The 26277-nt window shown below is 38.2% G+C and overlaps 1 protein-coding gene across 5 annotated transcripts; it reads left to right on the top strand.

Annotated features, from left to right (window-relative positions):
- Positions 1-1647: 1647 nt before the first annotated feature.
- POLI (DNA polymerase iota) lies at positions 1648-25683 on the top strand. 5 transcript variants are annotated; one of them, XM_061400233.1, is made up of 10 exons: positions 1648-1810; positions 3458-3580; positions 6915-7079; positions 11138-11290; positions 13057-13293; positions 14191-14369; positions 15175-15266; positions 17630-17760; positions 22821-23026; positions 24620-25683. In XM_061400233.1, the coding sequence occupies exons 1-10, from the start codon at positions 1663-1665 to the stop codon at positions 25427-25429; spliced, it is 2244 nt and encodes a 747-aa protein (XP_061256217.1). In that variant the 5' UTR covers positions 1648-1662; the 3' UTR covers positions 25430-25683. The 5 variants fall into 5 exon arrangements, with proteins under 5 accessions (XP_061256217.1, XP_061256221.1, XP_061256218.1 ...); XM_061400237.1 differs by lacking the exon at positions 1648-1810 and adding an exon at positions 1825-2026; XM_061400234.1 differs by lacking the exon at positions 1648-1810 and adding an exon at positions 1934-2302.
- Positions 25684-26277: the final 594 nt, after the last annotated feature.

Consider the following 26277-nt stretch of genomic DNA (forward strand, 5'->3'; position numbering starts at 1 on the left):
GATCTTAGTTTTTTTAATAAAAGCTGAGTGCTGATTAATTGATGTTTTTCAACCATGGTGTTGGAGAAGACTCTTGAGAGTTCCTTTGACTTCAAGGAGATCAAACCAGTCAATCCTAAGGGATATCAATCCTGAATATTCATTGGAAGGACTGATGCTGAAGCTAACACTCCAGTACTATGGCCACCTGATGGGAAGAGCTGACTCACTGGAAAAGACCCTGATGCTGGGAAACACGGAAGGTAGGAGGAGACGGGGACGACAGAAGATGAGATGGTTGGATGGCATCACTGACTCTATGGACATGAGTTTGAGCAAGCTCTGGGAGTGGTGAAGGACAGGGAAGCCTGGTGTGCTGCAGTACATGGGGTGGCAAAAAGAGTGGGACTCGACTGACCAAACTGAACTGAACTGAGTGGTACAGAACCTGCCTGCCCATGCACAAGACCTAAGAGATGTGGGTTTGATCCCTGGGTTGGGAAGATCCCCTGGAGAAGGAACTGGCAAACCGACTCCAGTATTCTTGCCTGGAGGATCACATGGACAGAGGAGCCTGGCCAGCTACAGTTCATAGGGCGGCAAAGAGTCAGCTGGCTGAAGGGACTTAGCACACAGGCACATAGACAATTACCAATGTTGCAACAGTTTCAGGTGAACAGTGAAGCAACTCAGCCACACCTATACACGAATTCTCCCCCAAACTCTCCTCCCATCCAGGCTGCCACTTAACAGTGAGCAGAGTTCCCTGTGTTATACTGTAGGTCCTTGTTAAGTTTTCCACTTTAAATACAGCAGTGTCACAGTATCTTTGAGTCAAACAACAAAACGCAAATTTTAACATACTAGCTAATCATGTTAGTTGGAGAAGGAAATGGCAACCCACTCCAGTATTCTTGCCCGGAGAATCCCATGGACAGAGGAGCCTGGTGGGCTACAGTCCATGGGATTGCGCAGAGCCGGACACGATTGAGCAACTAACACAATCATATTAGTTTACAAGGTCGCCTGGCTCTCACCAAAATTTCCATCTATTCCCCCACCCCCATCACCATAAAATTTCAGCATCTCCAGGTTAGCATTTCTAACAGTTGACCGGGAGAACAAGCTGCCTTCTACATAAAAATAAACATTTAAAACTTGTGATAAGAAAGTAACTCCGAAGACCAAAAGGGGGAAAAAAAAAAAAGAGCTGTTTGGGATGGTAAATCCTCCTTCAAGGCTACGCAGGAGAGAAGTCCCAGACGCCGGTCAGGAGGATTTGCAGCCCCGGTGGCCGTCCGGGCTGCTGCTGCTAAGTCACTTTAGTCGTGTCCGACTCTGTGCGACCTCATAGACGGCAGCCCACCAGGCTCCCCCGTCCCTGGGATTCTCCAGGCAAGAACCCTGGAGTAGGTTGCCATTTCCTTCTCCAATGCATGAAAGTGAAAAGTGGAAGTGAAGTCGCTCAGTCGTGTCTGACTCTTAGCGACCCCATGAACTGCAGCCTACTAGGACCCTCCATCCATGGGATTTTCCAGGCAAGAGTACTGGAGTGGGGTGCCACTGCCGTCCCGGTAGCCCGCGGCTAAGCGCACACTGCGCAGGTGCGAGCCCCGCTGTTCCCGCGGAGCGCGGGCAGCCGCGGCCGGAAGCTGTCTTTGGGTGGGCGGTCGCCGGGGGGGAATGGAGAAGCGGGGGGTGGAGCCTGAGGAGGCAGGCGGCGGCGACGAGGAAGCGGACGAGACTCGGGCCATGGAGCGGGCGGAGGCGGGGGCGCCCGGCGGCTGGCCCGGGGCGCTGGAGCCTGACGAGCTCGACGACCTCCCTTGGTGTAAATGAGCAGGCGGGGCGGGGCGACGAGGGCGGGCGCCCCGGGCGGCGGCGGCGGCTGCCGCCGTTGGAGAGCGACCGTCCCCTTCCCGCCCGCGTCCCGCCGTCTTCCCGGCTCCGCCGAGAGAGCGGCCCATCGCCGCCTGGTGTTCTGAGGCCAAGGTCCCCGAGAGGGGCGGCTTGGCCCAGAAGGGGAAGGTCGGGCGCGTCCAGTGGGGTAATGGAGGCTGCGCTCGTCTCCCTTCAAACAGCCCCGCGAAAGCGGAAGGGGCCTCGGGTGTCTCAGGGTTGCGGAAGCGGGAACCTTGTCGCCCACTTGGCAGAGGTTGCGGCCCGGCCTCAGCGGAAGGGACCGCCCGGCTCGGAACCGAACCCGGCCGGGTCTGCAAGTGGCCGCCTCTGCTGACCCGCTTCCAGCCTCGGGGCCCAGCCCCCGTGGTTTGGGGCCAAGGCTCTCTCCTTCCCAGCCTCCCCACCCTTCGTTTTTAAAAAGGTTTAAAATTTTTAAATACTTTTAGGTTTACAGAGAGATGCACAAATAACTTTTACCGACTTTAATGTCTTACGTCACCGTGATACATTTGTTAAAGTAAGGTTGGCATAGTAATTAATACTCTTAACGGAAGGACAAGCTTTATTCAGACTTTACCAGGGTTGATTTTTTTTTCCATTTAATTTGTTTCTGTTCCAAACTCCAAACCAGGATACCACATGGCATTTTAGCCTGCCACGTTTTTAACTGCTGTTAATAGCTGAAATCTGTCTTATCCCTCTGCCCCCTCCACCAAGATGTGAACTACTTTTTAAAATTCAGGAAATATTTACTCATTTAGCAAATATTTAAATTTAGCAAGTATTTGTTGGTAGTCTAGGTATCGGCTATTCAGCATTGAACCAAATAATCCTGATCTCATGGGAGCTAAATATAGTCCACTGGGACCCAGAGATTCTGTCTTCTGTCTTGTGTTTCAGGTTATTTTTTTAAGGACACGCCACTTAGAATAATTTTTTGTTGTTTGGTCGCTAAGTCACGTCTGACTCTTTTATGACTGCATGGAATGGACTGTAGCCCACCGGGCTCCTCTGTCCATGGAATTCTCCAGTCAAGAATACTGGAGTGGGTTGCCATTTACTCCTCCAGGGGATCTTTCCCACCCGGGGTTTGATCCATGTCTCCTGCTGCTGCTGCTAAGTCACTTCAGTCTCCTGCATTGGCAGGTTAAATCTTACAAGGAGCCACCAGGGAAGGATAATTTTTAAGTTGGTTGGAAGATTTGTGTTTATAAACTTTTCAGCCCTTTCCAACTTACTGTAAATTTTCCTATAAACTTGAAAGTCCTAGGATTAACTCTTGCATCTTCCATTATTGATAAAAGGTTTTTTTCCCTTAAAATTTATTACTATCCTGAGAAAAATGCAATACACAAAGAACTAGTAAACAGGACTGAGGACTCTATTGTGGGTGGAGTTTCTCTCATATCCTTGTAAGTTTTAGATTCTTTGACACATGTAATAAATCCAGGAAAAAAAACTTAAAAATCACTCTATATTCTTTCTTGGTTGCCATGTTTTAAGGGAGTGGCAGTTGCTCAGAGACGATAAACAAGCTGAATGTGTTTTTTTCATTTGGTTGCGTATTGTGCCACAGTGCATGATGAGCTGGAACCAGCAGGAAGTTCTTCATGTAGAGTCATAGTACACGTGGATCTGGATTGCTTTTACGCACAAGTAGAAATGATCTCCAATCCAGAACTAAAGGACAAACCTTTAGGTAATTTTGGACTTTGATACTATTTTCATTGTATGATATGATTTGTTATTATTTATTCTGATTTATTAATCATATTAATGTTGGAAGCAGTTCTGTATGCTTCATAGACAGTAATCTTTATTTCACTACTGGATGTAAACTTTATGAGCCTCATTTTCTAAATGGCAAATATGAGAGAAGTAGTATAATTAACCAAATAGGAAGACCACAATAAACTTCTAGTCTTTTTCTCAATGTTTGAAATTTTACAGCCATTTTATTTCAAGAATAACCTTTAAAAAAATTTAATAGGCATTTTCAACTATTCTCCCACTTTTGAAATTAACTATTGAATTGTGTAACAAAATATTTGGATTTTGTGTGACAAAATAATTGGATTTTGAACAACCCAAAATATTAAGGCATGCATAGTACAAGCTTTTCATGAAAACATAAGTATGTTTTAAAATAAAAGGCAAAGAAATTTTACATTGGGGAGTTAGTATTGTGTTGGCTTATTTTAATATTTTATTTTTACATTAGAAAAGTAAATTTCTAAAATTTTATGCATGTAGTAAGGATTTATCTTTGAGTAAAAGTATGCTGGGAGGGATTGGGGGCAGGAGGAGAGGGGACGACAGAGGATGAGATGGCTGGATGGCATCACTGACTCAATGCACATGAGTTTGGGTGAACTCCGGGAGTTGGTGATGGACAGGGAGGCCTGGCGTGCTGCGATTCACGGGGTCGAAAAGAGTCGGACACGACTGAGCAACTGAACTGAACTAAACTGAAAAGCATTAACAGCAGTTTTGGTCACTTGCTGCTACCCACTGGTGTCTACTTTGGTTTTGATAGAGCCCAATTCAGCTCAGCTTAGTTTACTAAGGAACAGAGGATGACTGATGAGTACATTTTGGCTTTCTAAGGTCTAGGGTCTTTAAAATTTCCTAAAGATGTCAAGGAGTTAGGATTAGGGAACCTGAATTTTCTTCATTAGGCATTTCTAATTAGTAGCATTGTAAGATGTTGTGTAAGTAATTAAGATGCCAGCTTCCCTGTTGGCTCAGTGGTAAAGAATCCACTGCCTGCCAATGTGGGAGAAGTGGGTTTGATCCCTGGGTCTGGAAGATCCCTGGAGAAGGAAATGGCTACCACTCCCAATATTCTTGCCTGGGAAATCCCACGGACAGAGAAATCTGGCGGGCTATTGGTCACAGGGTCCTAAAAGAGGTGGACAGGACTTAATGACTAAACAACAACAACGACAATATTTGCTAATACAAATGAAAGCCTATGTTGTTTTCTCCTAGAAACCGTCAGCATAATATTCCTTATTTCCTGGTAATTATTCATTACTGCATTTTAATTTGTTTAGTCGATAAGTCATATCCGACTCTTTTGTGACCTCATGGACTGTAGCCTGCCAGGCTCCTCTGTCCATGGGATTCAACAGGCAAGAAGACTGGAGTAGGTTGCCTTTTTCAGGAGATCTTCCCAACCCAGGGATCGAGCGCCAGTCTCCTGCATTGGAGGTGGATTCTTCACTGCTGAGCCACCATTAGCAAATATATGACTACTTAACTTGGGCTGGTGACACAATGGTGAGTCCGTATAATCCTGCCTTAAAAGACTGATTTTTTAGTTAAGGAAGTGACTAATCTGATTTTTTAATATAGTTTACTGATGAATCATGATTTATTACTTTTGACCCCGTGATTCTGTTTTGGGGCATCATCTGACATATCAAAAATAAGTGAAATGTTTCTTTGCCTGTTTATAATATGAGAATTTTAGGAAAAAAGCAAACAGTTTTAGCAATTATAAGTCACTGGTAAATTAGAAATTTTAAGCAGTGTGTAGATGATCATAATTTAATCTTTTTGATATGGAGGGGGCTCATAATGCCACTTCACTGTCTAATCTTTTCTGTAGGTTACTGTGAAGAAAAGTTCAGTCATTAGAACATTTACTGGGGGAGATTACTAATAACTTTGTAGGTTGGCACTCAGAGAAGGCAATGGCACCCCCACTCCAGTACTCTTGCCTGGAACATCCCATGGACGGAGGGGCCTAGTAGGCTGCAGTCCATGGGGTTGCTAAGAGTCGGACACGACTGAGTGACTTCACTTTCACTTTTCACTTTCATGCATTGGAGAAGGAAATGGCAACCCACTCCAGTGTTCTTGCCTGGAGAATCCCAGGGACGGGGGAGCCTGGTGGGCTGCCGTCTATGAGGTCGCACAGAGTTGGACACAACTGAAGCGACTTAGCAGCAGCAGCAGGAGGTTGGCACTTGTAACAGAACATAGCTTTATATTAATTGGGAAGTTATTCAGAAGACAAGTTAGATTTTCTAGTAGTTAATTATAGTCAGTTACTTTCATCCACCTTACTTTTGGTAAAACATGGCCTCAGTTCAGTTCAGTCGCTCAGTCGTGTACGACTCTTTGCGACCCCATGAATCACAGCATGCCGGGCCTCCCTGTCCATCACCAACTCCCAGAGTTCACTCAGACTCACGTCCATCGAGTCAGTGATGCCATCCAGCCATCTCATCCTCCGTCATCCCCTTCTCCTCTTGCCCCCAATCCCTCCCAGCATCAGAGTCTTTTCCAACGAGTCAACTCTTCTCATGAGGTGGCCAAAGTACTGGAGTTTCAGCTTTAGCATCATTCCTTCCAAAGAAATCCCAGGGCCGATCTCCTTTAGAATGGACTGGTTGGATCTCCTTGCAGTCCAAGGGACTCTCAAGAGTCTTCTCCAATACCACAGTTCAAAAGCATCAATTCTTCAACGCTCAGCTTTCTTCACAGTCCAACTCTCACATCCAAACATAACCTAGAGTTATATATAAAGTTATATAGAGTTAATTCAATATAATTTGTTTTTTTATTGTTTGAAAAAAATCCCGGAAGGACTTTATTTGTATCTTTTTGCTGAAGACTTCATAGAATTGTTGATTTGTGGTAAAAGTGAAAGTGTTATTTGCTCAGTCATATCTGTCTCTTTGTAACTGCATGGACTTTAGCCCGCTAGGCTTCTCTGTCCATGGAATTCTCCAGGCAAGAATACTGGAGTGGGTAGCCATTCTTTTCTCCAGATCATCTTCCCAACCCAGAGTTTGAACCTGGGTCTCCCACATTGCAGGCAGATTCTATGCTATCTGAGCCACCAGGGAAGCCCCTGATTGTTAAATTGTACTTCATAGACCTTTGATGGATGGAGGCTATATTTTTTAACTGAGATAGAGCTTTTTATTCTTATCAAAACATTGTATTATAACTTACAATTATAATATGGAATAAGTAAATTTTAATTTTCAATTTTCTCATAAAATGTTTGTTTTTTATAGGGGTTCAGCAGAAGTATTTGGTGGTTACCTGCAACTATGAAGCTAGGAAACTTGGAGTTAAGAAACTTATGAGTGTCAGAGATGCAAAAGAAAAGTGTCCACAGCTAGTATTAGTTAATGGAGAAGACCTGACTCGCTACAGAGAGATGTCATACAAGGTTACAGGTACAGATTTTGGGCAATATACTTTCAGCATTAAATTTTATATAGGATGCCTGTTAGCTACATGATTGTTCAGTAAGTGTAAAGTGCATAAGTCAGTTTTCTTATTTGGGGGCTTTCTCATTTAAAAAAAAATTATATGAGAATGACTTAATATGTCATGAGTAAATGGGGAAAGAAACGTATAGTTGGAAGGAATTGAACTCAGTCATGGGTGATGTTTATATAAATATGAGAAAATGTAAAAAAATTTTAAAGTGAGAAAATGGAAGAAGATAAACCAAAGAAAACCAAATACTTAAATTTAAATGCAAGCTTGAATGAACTATGAAGAAATATGCTGTACTCTAATGTACTAATGGTAGTTGAGAGAGACCTCTGTAATGTTTAACATAATTAGAAAACAATTTGTTAGGAACTGTTAGCAAAGATAATGAGTATATTAGATTTTTTTTTTAGATTTTTATGTATTTGAAATATTTCTAATTTGAAATATTTAGATATTTCAGTGTGGATAAACTCCCCCTTACTAAGGTTTGGATTTGAATCTTGCTGTTTTAGTAAATTATAGGAAAAATGAAACCATACGTGTACTGGAATATGGCAAATAGATATCATTTTAAAGTGTGTAAGAATCAGCTTTTTACTTGTTTGCTAGTATTTTTTATTTGTTCTTTTGTTATTTGTAGCAGTTTTCAGCTGAAAGGGTTAAATATACTATCCCAGAGCTCTTACAAATTAATAAGAGGAAACAAGCTTAAGCAAAATGGACAAAGGATATGAATACGCAGTTGACAAAAAGCAAACTTGACAATGTGAAAATGGAATGCTTAAATTCATTCCTAAAAATAAGAATGTGAGAAAAAGTAGAAACAAAGAATTACAGTCTTAAAAAAAGCAATCTAGAAGCATCTTTTGAAATTAAAGATACATACTGTGTTCTTTAACCCAAAAATATAACTGCTAGGGATTTATCAAATAGAAATAAAATGATAACACATATGTACAAAAATATCTCATAGCATGATTCATAATTGCTAAAAATATGGAATGAAAACATGTTCATCAGGATGAAAATGGCTAAATGAATTTAAGACTTCTCTATAATGGAATATTACATGGCCATTAAAAATAGCTCATTGGTATCATTTCATTTGATTCATAGAGGTATGCCTTGTTGAGTGGGTAAAAAGCAAGATGCAAAAACCTGTATCAGGTTTTTCCATATGTGTAAAACAGTGACCCAAACACCTTCCCCCACATATGTGTACGTGTCTATGTACGCTTAGGAAGAGAAAGAAGAGAGGGTTTGTACTAGGTATTACTGGGTAACTTCTGGAGGGGCAGCTAAGCTAAGTCACTTCAGTCGTGTCCGACTGTGTGACCCCATAGATGGCAGCCCACCAGGCTCCCCCATCCCTGGGATTCTCCAGGCAAGAACACTGGAGTGGGTTGCCATTTCCTTCTCCCTGGAGGGGCAGGGTGGTGCTGAAACAGGGGGATGAGGGAAGAAGGGATAGCCAAGCAAAAAAGACAAGACTGTGCTCCCAAAATACCACTTGTGTATCTGTGCACAGTTGTATGTATATATCTGAATATTCAGAAAATAATTTTTTATGTACATAGAAGAGATGATGTAATACATACAGTTGTACATCTTTGTTTTTGGTGATCTTTCACATCATCCATATAGCTCTTTCTCATTCTTTTTAATGCCTGCACAATATTCTATTTTGTCCCAAACTTATTTAACCATTCCTTTACTGATTTGAAGACAGTATGTCTCATTTTACACCTGTTGTCCGTATGTAATCATTAATTGCATCTCCTTTAATTCAAAAGATATCTCATTTTGGATGATAAATTATGTAGTTTCTCTTATGCTGCTGCTGCTGCTAAGTTGCTTCAGTCGTGTCCAACTCTGTGCACCCAGAGATGGCAGCCCACCAGGCTCCCCCGTCCCTGGGATTGTCCAGGCAAGAACTCTGGAGTGTGTTGCCATTTCCTTCTCCAAGTTACTCTTATAGTGAGGGGTTATTAGGCTCTTACCAACTTTTTGCTCCTAAAAAATATCAATATGTGCTTCAGTAGACATTTTCATATAGAAATTTTCATATACTTTGGTGAAGATATCCTTAGGTTTCGTGAAGATAACCTAAGTTCCTAAAGGGTAACTGCTTGATCGAAGATAATTTGCGTTAGGAAGTTTGAATACTACTATGTGGTGTACTTCAGGTTTTCCTAGCACGTTGCTAGTATGTATGAGAGTATTAGATATTCATAAAGATTTTGCCTGATAGTCGAAAAAGTAAATCATTGTTTTGATTTGCATTTCTCTATGAGAAGTTTGAGCATTTTTTTTGGTGTACTTTTGGTCATTTATATACATGTTTTGTCCTTTTTGCTTTATAATGTCAGACTCATCGGTCTAAATGATTTCTGTACCACTGCAGCTCTTCACAGTGAAAAGTATACTAGAAAATCAATGCATAAATCTCAGTTTTTACACTGATTCTTAATTTATAAATTAGTATCTTGAAAGAATTAAAAATGCACTAATATAATAACAAGAAATATTCTAAGCATGATTTATACATTGATAAAAAGTTATTTTGTTGATTTTTTTCATGGTATTTTTAGAGTTGAAATAGGAATGTAGCCTAATAGTCCTATACTGAATTTATCTCAGACCTATGTATGACATATAACCTTATTTACTTTATACCTTTATTCTACAGTATTCCATTTTTTTTCTCTAATTACAAACTCCTTTCTTTGGCCTTGTGTAATCATAAGGTTTAATAAATGCATCTTGTTTATGAAATTGACATATTGACAGCAAAAAAGATTAACTTCACAAATGGATAAGTGATTTATTCCTGTGACCTGGTAATAGAAATAATATAATCAATCCATGTTCAGCAGTTACCAGCTTTGTACATGATTCTGTATTTAACTTGCTTTTCTGCTTGGTAGTTAAAATTTGTCCTTTATTTTTCTTATTGTAGTATTGTTTTGATAAGCTTTTATTTTTTACTTGTTACTGCTAGGCATCAGATATATACTTTTGGGAGAAAAAAGGCAGAAATTGGTGAGGGAAATTCAAAAGAATTCTTTTATATGGGCAGACACATTGTCAGTTTTTCCCTCGGTTTTCTCTCAGTAGGTTGGAAGTGATTTTTGATGGTCACTAGATCATACTGTTTCTTTATTAACTGTTTTACCCTGCTGTTATCAGTGTTAGCACTAATAAAACAGAGCTTTCATATTATAGGACTTTAAGAACATAAGCCTTTTTGTATAATAAGTGACTAATAAGTTGTTTTCTGCCACCCAGCTGGTATCAGTAGATGATTCAGAGGGAAGTGAAAATTCTTCTTAATGGTTTCAAAGTTAAGTTTTAATCCTAAAAATGAGACCTGATAGTCTTTTTGAACTTATTTCAAATCTTGGTTCAGTTCAATTTAGGAAACATTTGACATAAGGACTGGCATTGCGCTAGAGGCTGGACATACATGTGAGTCACGATCCGTCTCTGTCCTTATGGGATGAGTTGGAGGGTGACTAGTCAAAATATTGCATTGTGGTATATTTTGTATTAAGTAACTTTTCTTTTTGACTTAGTATTCATTGGAAATTTAAGTTTTATTTTGTTTTGCCTTTTTAAAATTCTAGTGAAAAATATAGCTTGAGTATATTATTACTTTACTTTTCTAAGCAAACTCTATGACCTACTGCTTCAAGATCATAATTAACTATTTTCATTGACATTTAATGTACTACAGATAAATTATTGGTATAGGAGATTGTGCTAAATATATTGCTATGAGTATCTGCCCAGGGAATGTTATTTTTGGACTTATTTTATTGGAAAATACTGCTTTTGTGCAGAATATGGCACAGAAAAAAAAAAATCCCAGTTAACTGACTTTATTCAAGATATTGTGTAATTGTGAATATACGTACAACCTTTATTTTGTTATTTTTTAAGCATAAAAGAGTTAAATCTATTCTAGTTATAACTTCAGTTACATCTGTGCTCCAATATTATTTTAATTTAGAGTTGTTGGAAGAATTTAGTCCAGTTGTTGAGAGACTTGGGTTTGATGAAAATTTTGTGGATCTAACAGAAATGGTTGAGAAGAGACTCGAGCAGCTTCAAAGTGATGAGCTCTCAGCACTGACTGTGTCGGGTCATGTATACAATAATCAACGTAAGTGGGTTCTTATGCACTCTATTTAGTAAATTAAAGTACCTGCATTTCTCAATGTTCAGTCAGTTCAGTGAGTTGACTGTGTCTTTCGAAAGTTTTATGGCTTTTGTTGCCATAGTTCAGCCATCTAAGGTGATTAAAATTAGATATTGTTATTCCATATTAAACAGGCAGAAAAAGGTATTTTGATGGCCTACAGCTCAGTGCTTTGTGCGCTTTTCATTTCTCTGACACAGTCCTGTGTAAACCATTTTTAAGTGTCATTCCTCTTTTAGGCCATCCTTAAGTTACAGGAGTTGGCTTCTTGGAGTAATTTTTGGTTTTCCTAAAACCATCTTAAGCAAAATTCTAGGTAGACTAAATTTGCCATTGTTGCCTCTTTGCTTGTTCGCTTCTATTCTCCCAGGGCACCAGGAGCCTCCCACGTTAGCCCTTGTGGGAGTTTATCCTGGCCTACCTACCGTCCTTTGCATGCTCATATTTAATCAGTTCAAATTCATCTCCTTCACAATTAAAGTGCCAATGACTGATGATATTTCCAGGGCAGTATTGTGTTTAAAAATAAGCTGTAGTCAGCTCCACTGAATATCTCCTTGGGCTGTCAAACATCTAGTGACTGCTGGTGACTTCTAGACCCTACCACGTAGAAGGCAAGCTCCTGTGTTCCTGTATAAGATTTGTCCTGACCTACTTGCTCCTGGGTCTCAGCCCGCCTGTGCTTCCTCTTACTCCCCTTTTCGAGAGCTGATGTGATCAATCTCCAGTCATTCTCCACCTGTCTGATATTAAAGAAGAAAAGAGGTGGAGCTTCAGTTCTCTTTTATAAGCAAATACGAAGCTTTCATGTGTCCTTTGTACTTGTGCTCTTTTGTCACTTACAAGGTCTTGGGTAACAAGAAGGTTCCAGGTGTGTTTCTGTATAATTTTTACAGCAAACTTGGAGTCTACTAGTTAGAACATATTATAGAGACCTAGGTTTTATGGCCTACAAAGTAATTCTTCATGATTCTTTTCTCTTTCGCATAAGATTTTGTTAATTTTTTTTTAACCTACAGAGAAGTTGATGGAACAGTGCAGTGAGAACAGTCATTATGCCCTTCCTTGTAGATACTCCTTTTGTATCATTTTACACATTTGCTTTATCTTACTGTTTATTGATCTGCTGATAGATCATTGAGCATTTGAAAGCAAGTTGTAGACATCATGGCACTTCAGACATAAATACTCCTGAGGATCAGGATATAACTCTAGTGTCATTTTCACGTCTAAGGAAGTTTGTTTCTATATGGCAGTTTCCCTCTACTTTTAATAAAAGATGTCTTAAACTGTATACAAATCCAAAATTGTTTTTAGTAGCACATACCACTAGTGTGAAAACTTTAAATTCAAATCTTTGAATCTGAAATGTTAGCTATATCATTAATGTAACATTTTTACTTTTATGCCTACTTCCCGGTAAACATGAGTAAAAGTTCTGGTAGTGCCAGTAGGAATTTTTTATGAGAGATCAGTTTTTGTAATCTGTTAATCATTCAGCACTCTCAGTATCTATTTGCTATCACAGGCCCTTGGAATTCACTTGTGATAGTTATTTTACAGAATTGCTGTGAAGAGCCAAAAGAGATTAGTTAAGTGTGCAGCAGTGTGGTGGTGTTGAGGGGTAGGATTGGATATAGATTAAGCCCTTTATCTTTTAAAAACTCATTTGTTAAAAAACAAATAACGTTTTGACGATGACTTTTAACAACATCGGCTGTTTTCTATAGCTGTAAACCCACGTGACACGTTGCACATCAGACTCCTTGTTGGATCTCAGATTGTGGCCGAGATGCGGGAAGCCATGTACCAACAGCTGGGTCTCACTGGCTGTGCTGGAGTGGCATCTAATAAATTATTGGCAAAATTAGTTTCTGGCGTCTTTAAACCAAATCAACAAACAGTCTTACTACCTGAAAGTTCTCAAGAGCTCATTCATAGTTTGAACCACATAAAGGAAATGCCTGGTAAGACAAATATATTTGAAAAACATATATTGGTTTTACTATATTTCTTTTAAGTTTAAATATTACAGTTATGCATAATTAATTCTTGTAGAGTCTGTGTACTTGGCTCTTGTGTGTGTTAGTTGCTCAGTCAGGTCCAACTCTTTGCAACCCCGTGGAGTCCCACCAGGCTCCTCTGTCCCTGGGATTCTCCAGGCAAGGACACTGGAGTGGGTTGCTATGCCCTTTTCCAAGAGATCTTCCCAACCCAGGGATTGAACCCGTCACTCCTGCACTGCGGGAGCCATCAGGGAAGTGTACTTGGCTCTTGGTGAAAACCAAAAGCCCCCCCAAAAACCTGACGTTTTCTGGAGAGGATCTATATTAGGAATTTATATATATGAAAGTACTTTTCTAATTTTCCCTGCTTTTATATTGTTTGAATATGATCATGAAAGTTATAACCTGGAAACATATGGTCCTTTATTTTTAGTACCTGGTTCATACTTTAATACTGTACCTCCATCTAGAGAATGGAATTGGTCTTTCACTAACTCTATTTTGGGATTGTATATAAAATATTAGGGCCACAAAGGACCTTCGAAAGCAGCTAGGTCCAGTTTTTATTTTAAAGGTGAGGAAACTGATTTTCTTGAGGGGTTCAATGACCTATTCATATCATTGGGCAAATTTGTATTTCTGAAGATCAAATGCTTACATTTTTATAGACTATCAGTAATATGTATATTAAAATTCATTTCTGTGGCATTAAATTTTAAGTTTGATCTCAACAAAAATACCAATGGTATCCAAAATTATGGTATCAAAAGATGTGGTTGATATGTTTACAATATTTTAACTAGCTAATTTTAAAGAGCAAAGCTACTGTAACACTACATGCGCCTCTTTTCACTTTAGGTATTGGCTATAAAACGACCAAACGTCTGGAAGCACTGGGCATCAGTAGTGTGCGTGATCTTCAGACCTTTCCATCCAAGATATTAGAAAAGGAATTAGGAATTTCAGTTGCTCAGCGTATCCAGAAGCTCAGTTTTGGAGAGGATGACTCTCCTGTGACTCCCTCAGGACCACCTCAGGTATGTGACGATGTTACTTATTTTAATGGAGTACTGGTGGTCACATTATTTGAGATAAAGATTTCCAGTTTTACTACTGTATTCTTACCGTTCCAATTTGCTTATTAGGTTAGTACGTGATCGTTTTCCTGTGAGAAGGCTATTATATTAAATTAATAAATATTCTTAAATTGAATCTAAGAATTAGTATTTAAATCTCAAGTTAGCCACTTTGACTATTGCTTAATTTTAATAGCCTGTATTGTATATAGGAGGCAAAATAATTTGTAAAAATATTGTTTTCAGAGTAGTCTAATGATTTAGGAAGTGGAGAAAGTTTATAATCACCCAGGTAACAGTGATTTTTTTTTTTTTCCTGTGAGATAATAATATATATATATTATCCCATAGTCATCATAAACCTTTCATGTAGGTAGTATTAACGTTTGTTCATACTTTTTCCTCCCTCCCTTACTCCCTTTTCCTCCCATAATTTTTTTTAAGATGAAGATACTGTATTTTAGAAAGGGTAAGTAACTTGCCCAAGATTAAACTGAGATTCAAGTCCTAGGAAATTAAGAGCCTCACTGTAATTACACATTAAAGCTTGGCATTGGTACTAGAGCTTTGTAATTTTCTTGATTTCCAATGCACTTTCTAGTGGAGTACAACTTACAGATAAAAGATTTAGTATAAAAGTGAGCTAAATGGCTCAAATCAAGCATAAGAGGTAAAGAAAGTGTTGATTATTTATTTGACATATACACTGATAATTGGATATGCTTATTTGGGTTTATATTAATACTTATTTGTGTTTCTTTGGTAGTCCTTTAGTGAGGAAGATTCATTTAAAAAATGTTCATCAGAAGTTGAAGCTAAAACTAAGATTGAAGAACTACTTGCTAGTCTTTTGAACAGGTGATTTTTCCGTTTTACCATATCATCTTACAGATTCTGTGTATAGTACATGGAAATACTATATATTTACTATATATATATATATATATATACTATGTATAGTGTATACTTGATGTTCTTTCTTGGAATTTGCAGATTAACTGGAGACTAAACATGTAAAGATCATCTATCTCTGAACCTCTCCACATTATAAAGTATTACAAAGATAGTGACACATGTCCTTAACTAAATGTAATTCATCTACTTCCACTGGTCTTAATATTAGTAACATTGTGGTTTACTGTGGCTCTTAAGCTGCTGATCATACCTAAGGGAGTTTTGTGGGTATCTCTGGAATCGCTACACTTACAAATTTGTGATGATTGAGGATAGCAAATTGATGGAGAAAGCAGAAGAACCCTTTTATCTCCTGTGCCTCAGACTATAGAGTCAGACGAAGGAATAACTTAATGGGACTCTGTGTGAGCAGTGAGGGTGACTGTGTGTATGCTCAGGGTTACTGGCCTTTAAATACATGAAGAGTGTTAATTGGAATTATGAGTATACAAATAGCATAGCATAAACTAAAAGACATTTCGTTTTCTGATGCTCCTTTGCCGTCATATATCTATTTCTCAATACTCCATAGGAGAGTGTTACTTCCTTTCCTCCCATTTCTTTGATTTCTCAAAATGGGATGTTAGGGGTCTAACAGCTTTGGGTAAGTGTGCTTCCGTAATGATATTAGGATGGCCTCTGTGACTAAAAAAAATCGTTTTTGGATGACTAACTCTCAGAAAACGGATAAAGTGAAATGTCCTTCAACTTTGCTGCCACATGCATTGCAGTTCTCGTGTCTTGAGCAAGGCCATGCAACTCATCATTTGCTGCACGCAGCTGGCTGACTGTATGACGCAGCTTCAGGGATATGACTCAGGCCGAGCCTTTGAGAATGCTGGTGAAACTGGGTCATCTGCTTTGCTTCAGCTAAACAAGACTATTATGAAATGCCAAGCCACTGGAAACAGTTCTAGACAAAGGGAAACCACAAGAATTATACATTTTATAGGTTCCCTTATTTGAAGAATCAACCCAGAAATGAGTCTAGATGCCCTAAACCTATAAAACACTATTAACCGTATCTCCTTATCTTTGCTTAGCATGCCCTCTTCTATACAGTGGCTTCTTATTTCAGTGACTGAGGTATATAATGCCATCTAGCTGGCAAAAAAAAGTATCTGAGTATGCGTGACTGTTCTTGAGCATATGATTATTAATACGACAGATATGTAAGAGGTATAAAATCATACATTGTTTAATCCTTTCTCCAGGCACTGGCCTTAAGATTCCTTAGAGTTTAACCCCTTTTTTGTATGTCTTAATTAGTTACAGGAGCCAAATTATACTCTTTGAATTGCATATTAACTTAACAGAACAAGTTTAACTGGAAGATGTTTAAACTAGTAACATGTTTATAGGAACCAGTTGAGATATTTTATTATCTTAATAAAACAGCAGTCAAGAAGTTTTGTGATTAAGCAATAAGGAAAAAAATGCTTACTACAAAAATCTAAATATTCTAATTCAGAATCAATTTGATTATGCTTAATACTATTTGTATTTCATGTTTGTGATCTTTTAGTGCATTGGCATACATATAGAAAGGTAAATGTTATTCTTTGATGACATTTATTTTCTGTTAGTGATTAGATTTTCTACTTTTTAAGCAAATTTTCCATGGCATTAAAACTTTTGTTTTCAACAACAAAACCAAGATCATTTGGTGGATCACTTTTTAAGATTCGTGGACGAGTGTTTCCTTTCCTAAATATGTAATTGACCCTTCACGTTGTTGTTCTAATATGCCATATAATGATGATATTACTGACTCCCTTGGATATATTTGAGAAGTGCTTTTTGACAAATAATTTCATTAAATATTTGTTTTCTCTTTGTAGTCTTTTTAATGTGTAAAAATTTTGTCATTTTTCATATATTTGCTTCTGTCAGTAAATGATTCTCAGTTTCTTAAATTTCCTGCTGATTTTAACATGTTACTTTTAGTTATGATTTGGATTTGGATAATAAAATGGCTTGTTACAGTTGTATCTTATTTCTGCTTTTTTCCTGATAGCACTCAATTCTGTGTGAGGCCTGAGAGCCTTACATTTAAAATTTCAAGAATTTTATTATGAAGACTTTATGAAATTTACTTGAGCTATTCAGGGACCTTTATTGCCTACTGCCTGATTATCAACTATATTTATAATTGTTACAGTTACTCAGTCTGGCACCTTTAAATAAATGAGGTATAGTCGATAATCCAAAAAAAAAAAAACCCAACTTTTTCTAATTCCTTGTTTCCTGTTTCTCCTTATTTTTAGAGTCTGCCAAGATGGAAGGAAGCCACATACAATAAGGTTAATAATCCGTCGGTATTCATCTGAGAAGCACTACAACCGTGAGAGTCGTCAGTGCCCAATTCCATCCCACATAATTCAGAAGTTAGGAGCAGGTAATGGATCATTTAATTGGCATTCTGATCATTTAATTGGCAGGTTGAACTCTTAAAAAAACAAACTTTGAGTTAGAAAAATGATCCAAAAATGGGTAATCCTCACATGGAGTTAGTGAGCTATTAAGTACTTTTTTTCTACAGGGAATTTTCATTAGAAAACTTTTCTTGTTTCAATAGATAATAAAAGTAAATGCCCTGTTGAGAATGCTTCCCAACTCCAAAGAAAACACCAAACTATGATAATTAACTATATGGCATGAGATAATTTCTTTATGAGCATTTAGATTGTTTCCATTTTTTGGCTGTTCTAAAAAACTGGGCTGTGGACATTTGGGTGCAAGTCATCAGGCAGATATATGCTTTTGTTCATCTTAGGTAGATTACAAAGCATGGAATTTCTGGGTTGTATGGTAGTTGAACTCTTAAGAAACTGCCAGATTTTTTTCCAGTAAGTATAACAAGGTAGATATTCAGCAACAGTATAGAGGCTTTCAGTTTTTTTCATATTCTCATTTATGTTTTATACTACCATTTTCTTGACTCATTCTCATGACTATGTAGTAGTCTTTCATTGTTTTTTCTTCTTTTATGGATATTACTTTTGATATCATATCTAAAAATTCTTTGCCTAATGAAAAGATTATAAATGTTTCCTATGCTTTTTTTTTTCAGAAATTTTATACTTTTAAGATTTATATTTAAATCCACTTTGAATCAATTTTTATGTGTTGTGTAAAATTAGAGTTTTAGTTTATTCTTTTGCATGTGAGTATCCACTTGTTCCATAGGATTTGTTAACAGACTGTTCTTTCCCTATTAAATTGCCGTGGCATCTTTGTCAAAAACTAACTGACCATAATAAATGTAAGGGTTTCTTTTTTGCCTTTCTTATCCCATTGATCTGTATGTTTATCCTTATTCCAGTTCCACCCTGTCTTGATACTTGTACGTTTTGAAATTAGGTGGTGTAAGTTCTTCAGCTTTGTTCTTTTATGAAGTTGTTTTGGCTATTCATGGTCCTTGGCTTTGTGGAAATATTTTTTTTTTAAAGGAATTTTATTTCTTTGCTTGTTATGAGTTTATTCTGATTTTCTATTCATTTTGAGTCAGTTTTGGTAATTTGTATCTTCTCAGAATGTATGCATTTCATCCAGGTTGTCTAAATTGTTATCATGAATTGTTAATATTCCCTTGTAATTCTTCTCATTTTTATAGGGTCTACAGTGATATCCTCTCTTTCATTCTTGATTTTGATGATTTTTTTTTCCTTTGTTATTCTAGTAAGCTTTATCAGTTTTGTTCATCTTTTCAAAGATTCAACTTTTGGTGTCATTAATTTCTCAGTTTTCTTTCTACTTTGTATTTCATTTATTTCTACTCTGATCTTTGTTATTTCCTTCTTTCTGCTTGCTTTAGGTTTAATATGCCTTTTCCTCCTGGGTTCTTAAGATGGGCAGCTTACTTTATTTATTTTATATTTACCTGTTTTCTAATAATTCAGGTTTAAAGTTACACATTTCCTTTTAAGCAGTGCTTTCTTTAGCTGTATTCCATAAGTTGTGTTGTGTTTCTTATTCATTAAGCTCAGAATAGTTTCTAATATCTGTTGTGATTTCCTCCTTGACCCCTAAACTTATTTAGAAATTTGCTGTTTAATTTACAAATATTTGATTATGTTTCATATAACCTTTTATTGTTGATTTCCAATTTGTCTTTATGTTGACCAGAGAAGATACTTTGAGTAATTTCAGTCCTCTTATATTTATTGAGCCTTCTTTTGTTGCCTTGCTTATGGTCTGTCCTGGAGCGTGTTCCAGGATTTGCATTTGAAAAGAAGAGTTGAGCAACACTGTCATACCATTCTACTGAACTAAAATTTGTGGCCTCTTCCTCTAAAATAGCATTTTTTGAATGACAGTTCGTCTGGGTATGTAATTTTTGATTGGTTTCTTTGCATACTTTGAGTATGGTATTCCATTGCTTTGTGTTCCATTATTTTTGATGAAGAGGCAGCTGTTAAATAGTTTAATCAGGAGAGATTCCTGTTACTAGTTTCAATCAAGAAAGCATAACCACACAGAAATTTGAACACTGAAGGTTTCAAAAATTACTAAACTATGATAGGGAATAACTATCAAGATACAAAGATACCCTTAAGAGGTACCCTGGGGCTAAGGAAAAGTAGCCAAGGAAGAGCAGACTTGGAAAGAGAGTCTTCCTCCCCTCCAGGAGAAGATGTGGTTTCGGAACACTGGATGGTGGAGAAATCCTTTGAGTTACCTGGCCCAGAGCTGCTCCGTAGTTACTGGGCCAAGAGAAACCACCCCCTGACCCCCAGAGGAGCTGCAGCTGGTTGGTGGGCACATGGGCAGCCTTGGGATGATGGGAGTTTTCTCCCTGGCAGGGCAGCGCATGAGCTGGGGTACACAGGCGTCTGTGTTGGGAGGGCTTCTGTTGATAGTCCTCCAGGATGTGGGCAAGCTGAGATCAGTAGGTGTTCATACTGAAGAGATCTTCATTTTTCTGCTAGTACAAAGGTGGAGGGCATGGTGCCTGCATAGGAAGAGCTGGAGGAAACAACCCGCATAGGCACGGCAAGCCTGTTAGGTGGGTGTGTGGAAGGACTCCAGGCCTGTGTGCAGTGTTTGCGTTGGTGGTGCCATGGGAACACGGTCACCAGGCTTGACTGGGGCTGGGGTTGCTGAGGGACTGGGCCTTCCACTCACATGTGGTGTGGCAGAGCACTAGTAGATATTTCCACACGTATGTACTGTGCACAGACCAGGTTACAGAAGCAAGAAAAAGTAAAAAACAGTATACTGGAACAGGAAGAGAAGCCCCCTTTCTAATGTAGTGATCCTCCAGTTCTCTCCACTGACAAAGCTTAAGGATTATGTTTAATGTAAAAAGAGTTTCAGAGTCTACCCCATTATCACAGCAGGCAGTAAGTGTGATTTGGAGTTGAGAGGCAGTAAATTGTTACCAGGCATTGTCGTAGCCTTGTTCTCCTTTATATGACGAGTCACTTACCTCTTTTAGCAGTTTGACTATATGTGTGTTAGTCCCTCAGTCATGCCTGACTCTTTGTGACTCCATGGACTGAGTCTGCCAGACTTCTCTGTCCATGAAATTCTCCAGGCAAGAATGCTGGAGTGGGTAGCCATTCGCTTCTCCAGTGGTTTTTGTGTTTATCTTACTTGGAATTTATTGAGGTTCTTGATTCTGTAGACTAAATTTTTAAATGAAATTTGGGAAGTTTGGGGCTCTTGTTTCTTCAAATATTCTTTCCTTTTTCTTTCTCTTCCTTCTGAGACTCTCATTGCACATGTGCTTGATATTGTCCTATAGGCGTGTTAGCCGCAGGAAACAGGGATTCAATCCTTGGGTTGGGAAGATACCTGAAAGAGGGTGTGGAAACCCACTTTAGCATTCTTGCCTGGCAAATTCCTTGGACAGAAGAGCCTGGTGGGCTACAGTCCGTGGGGTAATGAGTGGGACAAGACTAAAGTGACTTAGTATGCATGCAGGCACACTGATAGTCCAGTAGTTAAGAATCCACCTGCCATTGCAGGGGACATGGGCTCGATCCCTAGTCTGAGCGGATCCCACATGTCATGAGGCCACTAAGCCCGTGCGCCCCAACTCCTGCATGCCCTAGAGCTGGCGCTCTGCAACAAGAGAAGCCACAGCAGTGAGAAGCCCAGACACCACCACTCGAGAGTAGCTTCCCACAACCAGAGGAAGCCCAAGCACAGCACTGAAGACCCAGTGCACCCGAAAATTTGAAAATGAAATTTAAAAAACTCATGAGAAAAATAATAGCAACTTTGAAGTCTTTGCTAAATCATACTTAAAGTCAGTTTCTATTGACCGGTCTCCCCACCTGAGTATGAATTACACTGCTGTTTTTTTGTATGTATTGTAATATCTTGTTGACGATTGGACATTTTAGATAATGTAAAACTCTCAATTTGGATTTTTTCCCCTGTGGGTGTTTTTTTTCCTTTTCTTTGTTTGTAACTTGTCTGGACTTAAGCTGCATAATCTACCTCTCCTGTGATGGGTTGCCCTGATTTCTCTGCTTAGGTTCTTTTTGAAATTAAAAACATTTATTTTGGCTTCCTAGGAGGTTACCCTGTTGTCTGCATAGTTTGGTTAGAAAATAGTTGGTCAAAAGTTTGCTCAAATACCACAGGCTGGAAGGCTTTCATCTGTACAGGGAGATGTGCTTGGGTTGGAGGGCACTTTTGAGACGTAGGCTCTTTTCAGGACTGCCTCGGCTTTTGTCTTCCACTCCTCCCTCTTGCATCTCCCTGGTATGCTTGTCTGTTCTAGGCAGAGACATGTGGCGCGCTTAGGCCTTCTCTGCTCTCAGTCAGCTGTGGTTCTCTCATTTCCGATCTCCTGGTTGAATGTTATGTCTGGGCCACTGGTCATCACTCACCCTAGCCACAGTTGCTGTCCCAGCTCAAGAGCCACATGATCTCATTGGTTTCCTGGCCAGTTTGCTCATTTTTCTGGCGTCATTGCTGGTTGCGGGCTCTTGCCCTCTTCCTCCAATCAGGTCAGTCTTTGCTGGCAGCAAAGCTGCTGGCTTTGATGGCCAGCCGCCTCCTGGTGAGACTGCTACCCAGCTGCCCTGTGAGTGGGGGATACAGACGACTCCAGCTGAGAAGCCCGCTGTCCCCGCTTTCGTACCTGAGTTCTGGCAGTTTTTCATAAGTCAGTGCTTCTCAATTTTTTCACCTTTGGTTCATTCCAGAATTTCAAAATGATTATTTTTGACCATTTTGTTCTGTTTTAATTTTATGCGGAGATTTTCCAACCTCTACATTCTCCCACAACTAAAAGTTCAACATTTCAAATCCTCTGGAAAGTTTTATTTGGCATTTGGTGTTAATGTTGAGATGTCCCAGTTCAGTATGTAATGTCACGGTGTCCCAATGATATCTATCTAGGATTTTAATTTCTTAATCTAGGCAATATAAATTAGATTAAGCTCTTAACATTAATTTATGACATAGTATGTTTATTGTCTTCTTACACATTTTATTTAGGAAATTATGATGTGATGACCCCAATGGTTGATATCCTTATGAAACTTTTTCGAAATATGGTGAATGTGAAGGTGCCATTTCATCTTACCCTACTAAGTGTGTGCTTCTGCAACCTTAAATCCCTAAATACTGCGAAGAAAGGGACTATGGATTATTACTTAACACCTTCATTATCAACAACTTCACACGCTGGAAAGCGCAGTTTTGTAAGTACACTGTTACTGGATTTGTCTAGTTAAATTACAAATATAAATTTGTGTTTAACTGATATAATTTAGAGATTTTTGGGGGGATGAGATTTGAATGACTTACTTATATATATTAGTAGTATCTGTCATATTATGGTTACTAGCCTTAAGTATATTGTAGTGTAGTCTAAAAATAAAACATAAGCATCACTGGATAAAAGAGAAAACCTTGATAGAGGTACTCTGTTTTGGAACTGTTAAAACATTTTTTAACAGTATATAGGAATATGATGGTGAGCGCATATGAAAACGTTTTCAAATAACTAGAAATCGAATCTTGTTGTCAATTTATACACAAGCTACCAGCAGTTCCCCCACACCAATGTTTTTGTTCAAGTATTTAAATTTTCTTGGTTTTGAAATTATATTGAATTCTGGTAGCAATATTGATAGAGTATGAATGCTCACTTTATAATTGTAGGAATTAAGAGTATGGTAATAGAGAGGCAGAGGTCAGTCATAATTTCAAATGATTAAAGAAAATGCTATATAGATGGCCATTCTATAACTTTTGTTTACCAAATGTGGGATGCTTTATAAAATAATCTTTTACTAAATTATTTATGCCTACCATTAACTCTTAATTTAAATGTTTTTGTTATTTTCTTTTATTGTTAATATAATTTTAGTAGTCTTTTTGATTACATTTAAGCCTATAGTGAGAACAGAATAGTGTTACGGAAATACTGAATTAGTGCCCTCTTCAAAGTACTTTTTTTCAGGGACGCTTTTTATTAACTGAAATTTTAAAAGACGTTTACTTTTTAAAATTAGTCCGTAGAATGAGGATTAAAGGTCTTTAATTCACAGTAGTATTAGAGGGGTAAACGTAAGTGCAAGTACCTTGTTCACGTCTGGCACACAGTAGGCGCTCAGTCAGTGCTCTGGCCCAAATCTCTTCTGCTCTTACTTTTTTGAAATTACTGTTGTGTTAATGTTTCTTGAATTATATTTGACTATCTATACACTTTTTATGGTGCTTAAAACTAGAGGGAGAATTATACACATTAAAATGGAGGATGTTTTAAAATTTTTATTTCAGGTACATATAAAAGAATGTTACATTTTATAAATGATATTGGATTTTTACTGTAGAAGTATTTTTTTTCTTTCTGTTAAATGTTACACTTCAAAGTAGAGAATTTTAGAAAACCAGTCCTTGATCCTATCTGTGCACATACGTGTTTTAGATTGAGTCATTGGTGAGTCATCATTTGCATAGGCCACCATTCTGTTATCCTCACAATTGGAAGTTTGAATACATGATTGTTAAGGTCCTTTCCAGGTCTCCAGATACATACCGACCTTCTGGCTCAGTGCTGTCTAGGAAGGAAGCCCTCTTCCTGGAATAGTGAGCAAAGGTCCACAGAGCAGTGTGACTAATTGTGGTGGATTAATCATTTCTAGTTATTTGGAACTGGCCGGAAGGACTGAAGTTATGGAGCAGGATAGAAGCATGTTGGTCCCATAATAGCTACAGTTAGACTTCAGCAGCATGAATATTTAAAAGATATCAGACACCTAAATTACTCTGTTATCCTTATGTTCTAGAAAATGAAAGACTGTCATATGGAGGATTTTTCTAAAGACAAGGAAACAAATCGGGATTTTCTACCAACTGGAAGGATTGAAAGTACAAGAACTGGGGAGTCTCCACCAGATCCCATAAATTCTTCTAAAGAAAAAGACAGTAATGAATTTCCCGTCTCCTTACTTCCCGAGGATATTGACCAAGAAGTCTTCAAGCAGCTTCCTGTAGATATTCAAGAAGAAATCCTTTCTGGAAAATCCCGAGAAAAAGTTCAAGGAAAAGGAAGTTTGAGTTGTCCATTACGTGCTTCTAGAGGAGTGTTGTCTTTCTTTTCTACGAAACAAAAGCAGGATAGTTCCTTAAATCCTAAAGATCATGTACCCAAAAGCAAACAGGTCTCCTCTGTCTCTCCCTGTGAACCAGGAACATCAGGCGGGAGCAGTTCCTCGTATGTGTCTAGCCAAAAAGAGTATTCACATTATTTAGACAGTAGCTTAAAAGATGAACGAATGAGTCAAGGACCTAAAGAATCTCAAAGATTCCACTTTTCAAATACAAACCCTGCTGTATCTGTTTTCCATTCATTTCCAAATTTGCAGAGTGAACAACTTTTGTCCAAAAACCGCACCACAGACAGCCATAAGCAACCAGTGGCAACAGTCTCTCGTCATGAAGGACTTAAAGAAAATAGAGAGCAAGAGTCTCCCGATGAGAAAATTACTTTTCCTTCTGACATTGATCCTGAAGTTTTCTATGAACTGCCTGAAGAGGTACAAAAAGAACTGTTGGCTGATTGGAAGAGAACGGGATCAGATTTCCACACTACATAAATGAGCGCGCTCCAAAAAAGGGAAAGACCGTTGTTCCCAGATTAACAGTTTATTAAGCTCTCCTAAATTAAACACTAATACTTTCAATAATGTAGAAATGTAATATGAAATGTTCCAGATAAAGCAAACATAGTTATGGGAAGAAATTCTGGCATAAAGCATAAAAATATAACAGAAATAATGTAAAATATTACCTTCCTCTCATTCCTAACATGTTTTATATTGCTTTTCAATAAAAAGAATATCATGATCAGCATTAGTATATTTTCCATACATCATGGAAACACTGGGAGGAAGATATATATGACTGTGTATAAAAAATAAGAGTAGCTAAATCATTGCTATGCTAGAGCAAAGAACAGGGCTTTTTCCTATGAAGTACAGAGTTGCTCAAGAAATTTACCTCTTTAGGAAATAGCCATAAAAAATTCTATTGCCAGCTAAGCTGCTAAAAATGTATAGGTCTTGGTACTATGTACCATTTGATAAGTTGATTTTTAAAAAAATACCAAAGCAGTGTATATTCAATTAATGGTCCTTAGTATACCTAGAACCTACCACAATGCCTGGCACATGCAGGATGCTCAGTAAATATTGAAAGAAAGTTGTGTGGCACAGGCCCCATGAGGAATTGGGTGGTGGAGTATATATGTTGTAAAGAACTAGAAGGAACTCTCCATACGGGTTGATTAAGGGAAGGATGACACCAGAACTTCAAAGTGATCTGTCTTTAGGACTGTCAGATAATATAAGTCCACTTCCTCTGGCCCGTCTGTAAGGTTTAAAAAAAGCAAGGGATTGGATGTGTTTGAATCTTCTCTACAATTTTGTAGATGAAGATTGAGAGA

The sequence above is a fragment of the Bos javanicus genome, chromosome 24, assembly GCF_032452875.1.
Source record: "Bos javanicus breed banteng chromosome 24, ARS-OSU_banteng_1.0, whole genome shotgun sequence".
In the NCBI taxonomy this organism is placed as follows: Eukaryota; Metazoa; Chordata; class Mammalia; order Artiodactyla; family Bovidae; genus Bos; species Bos javanicus.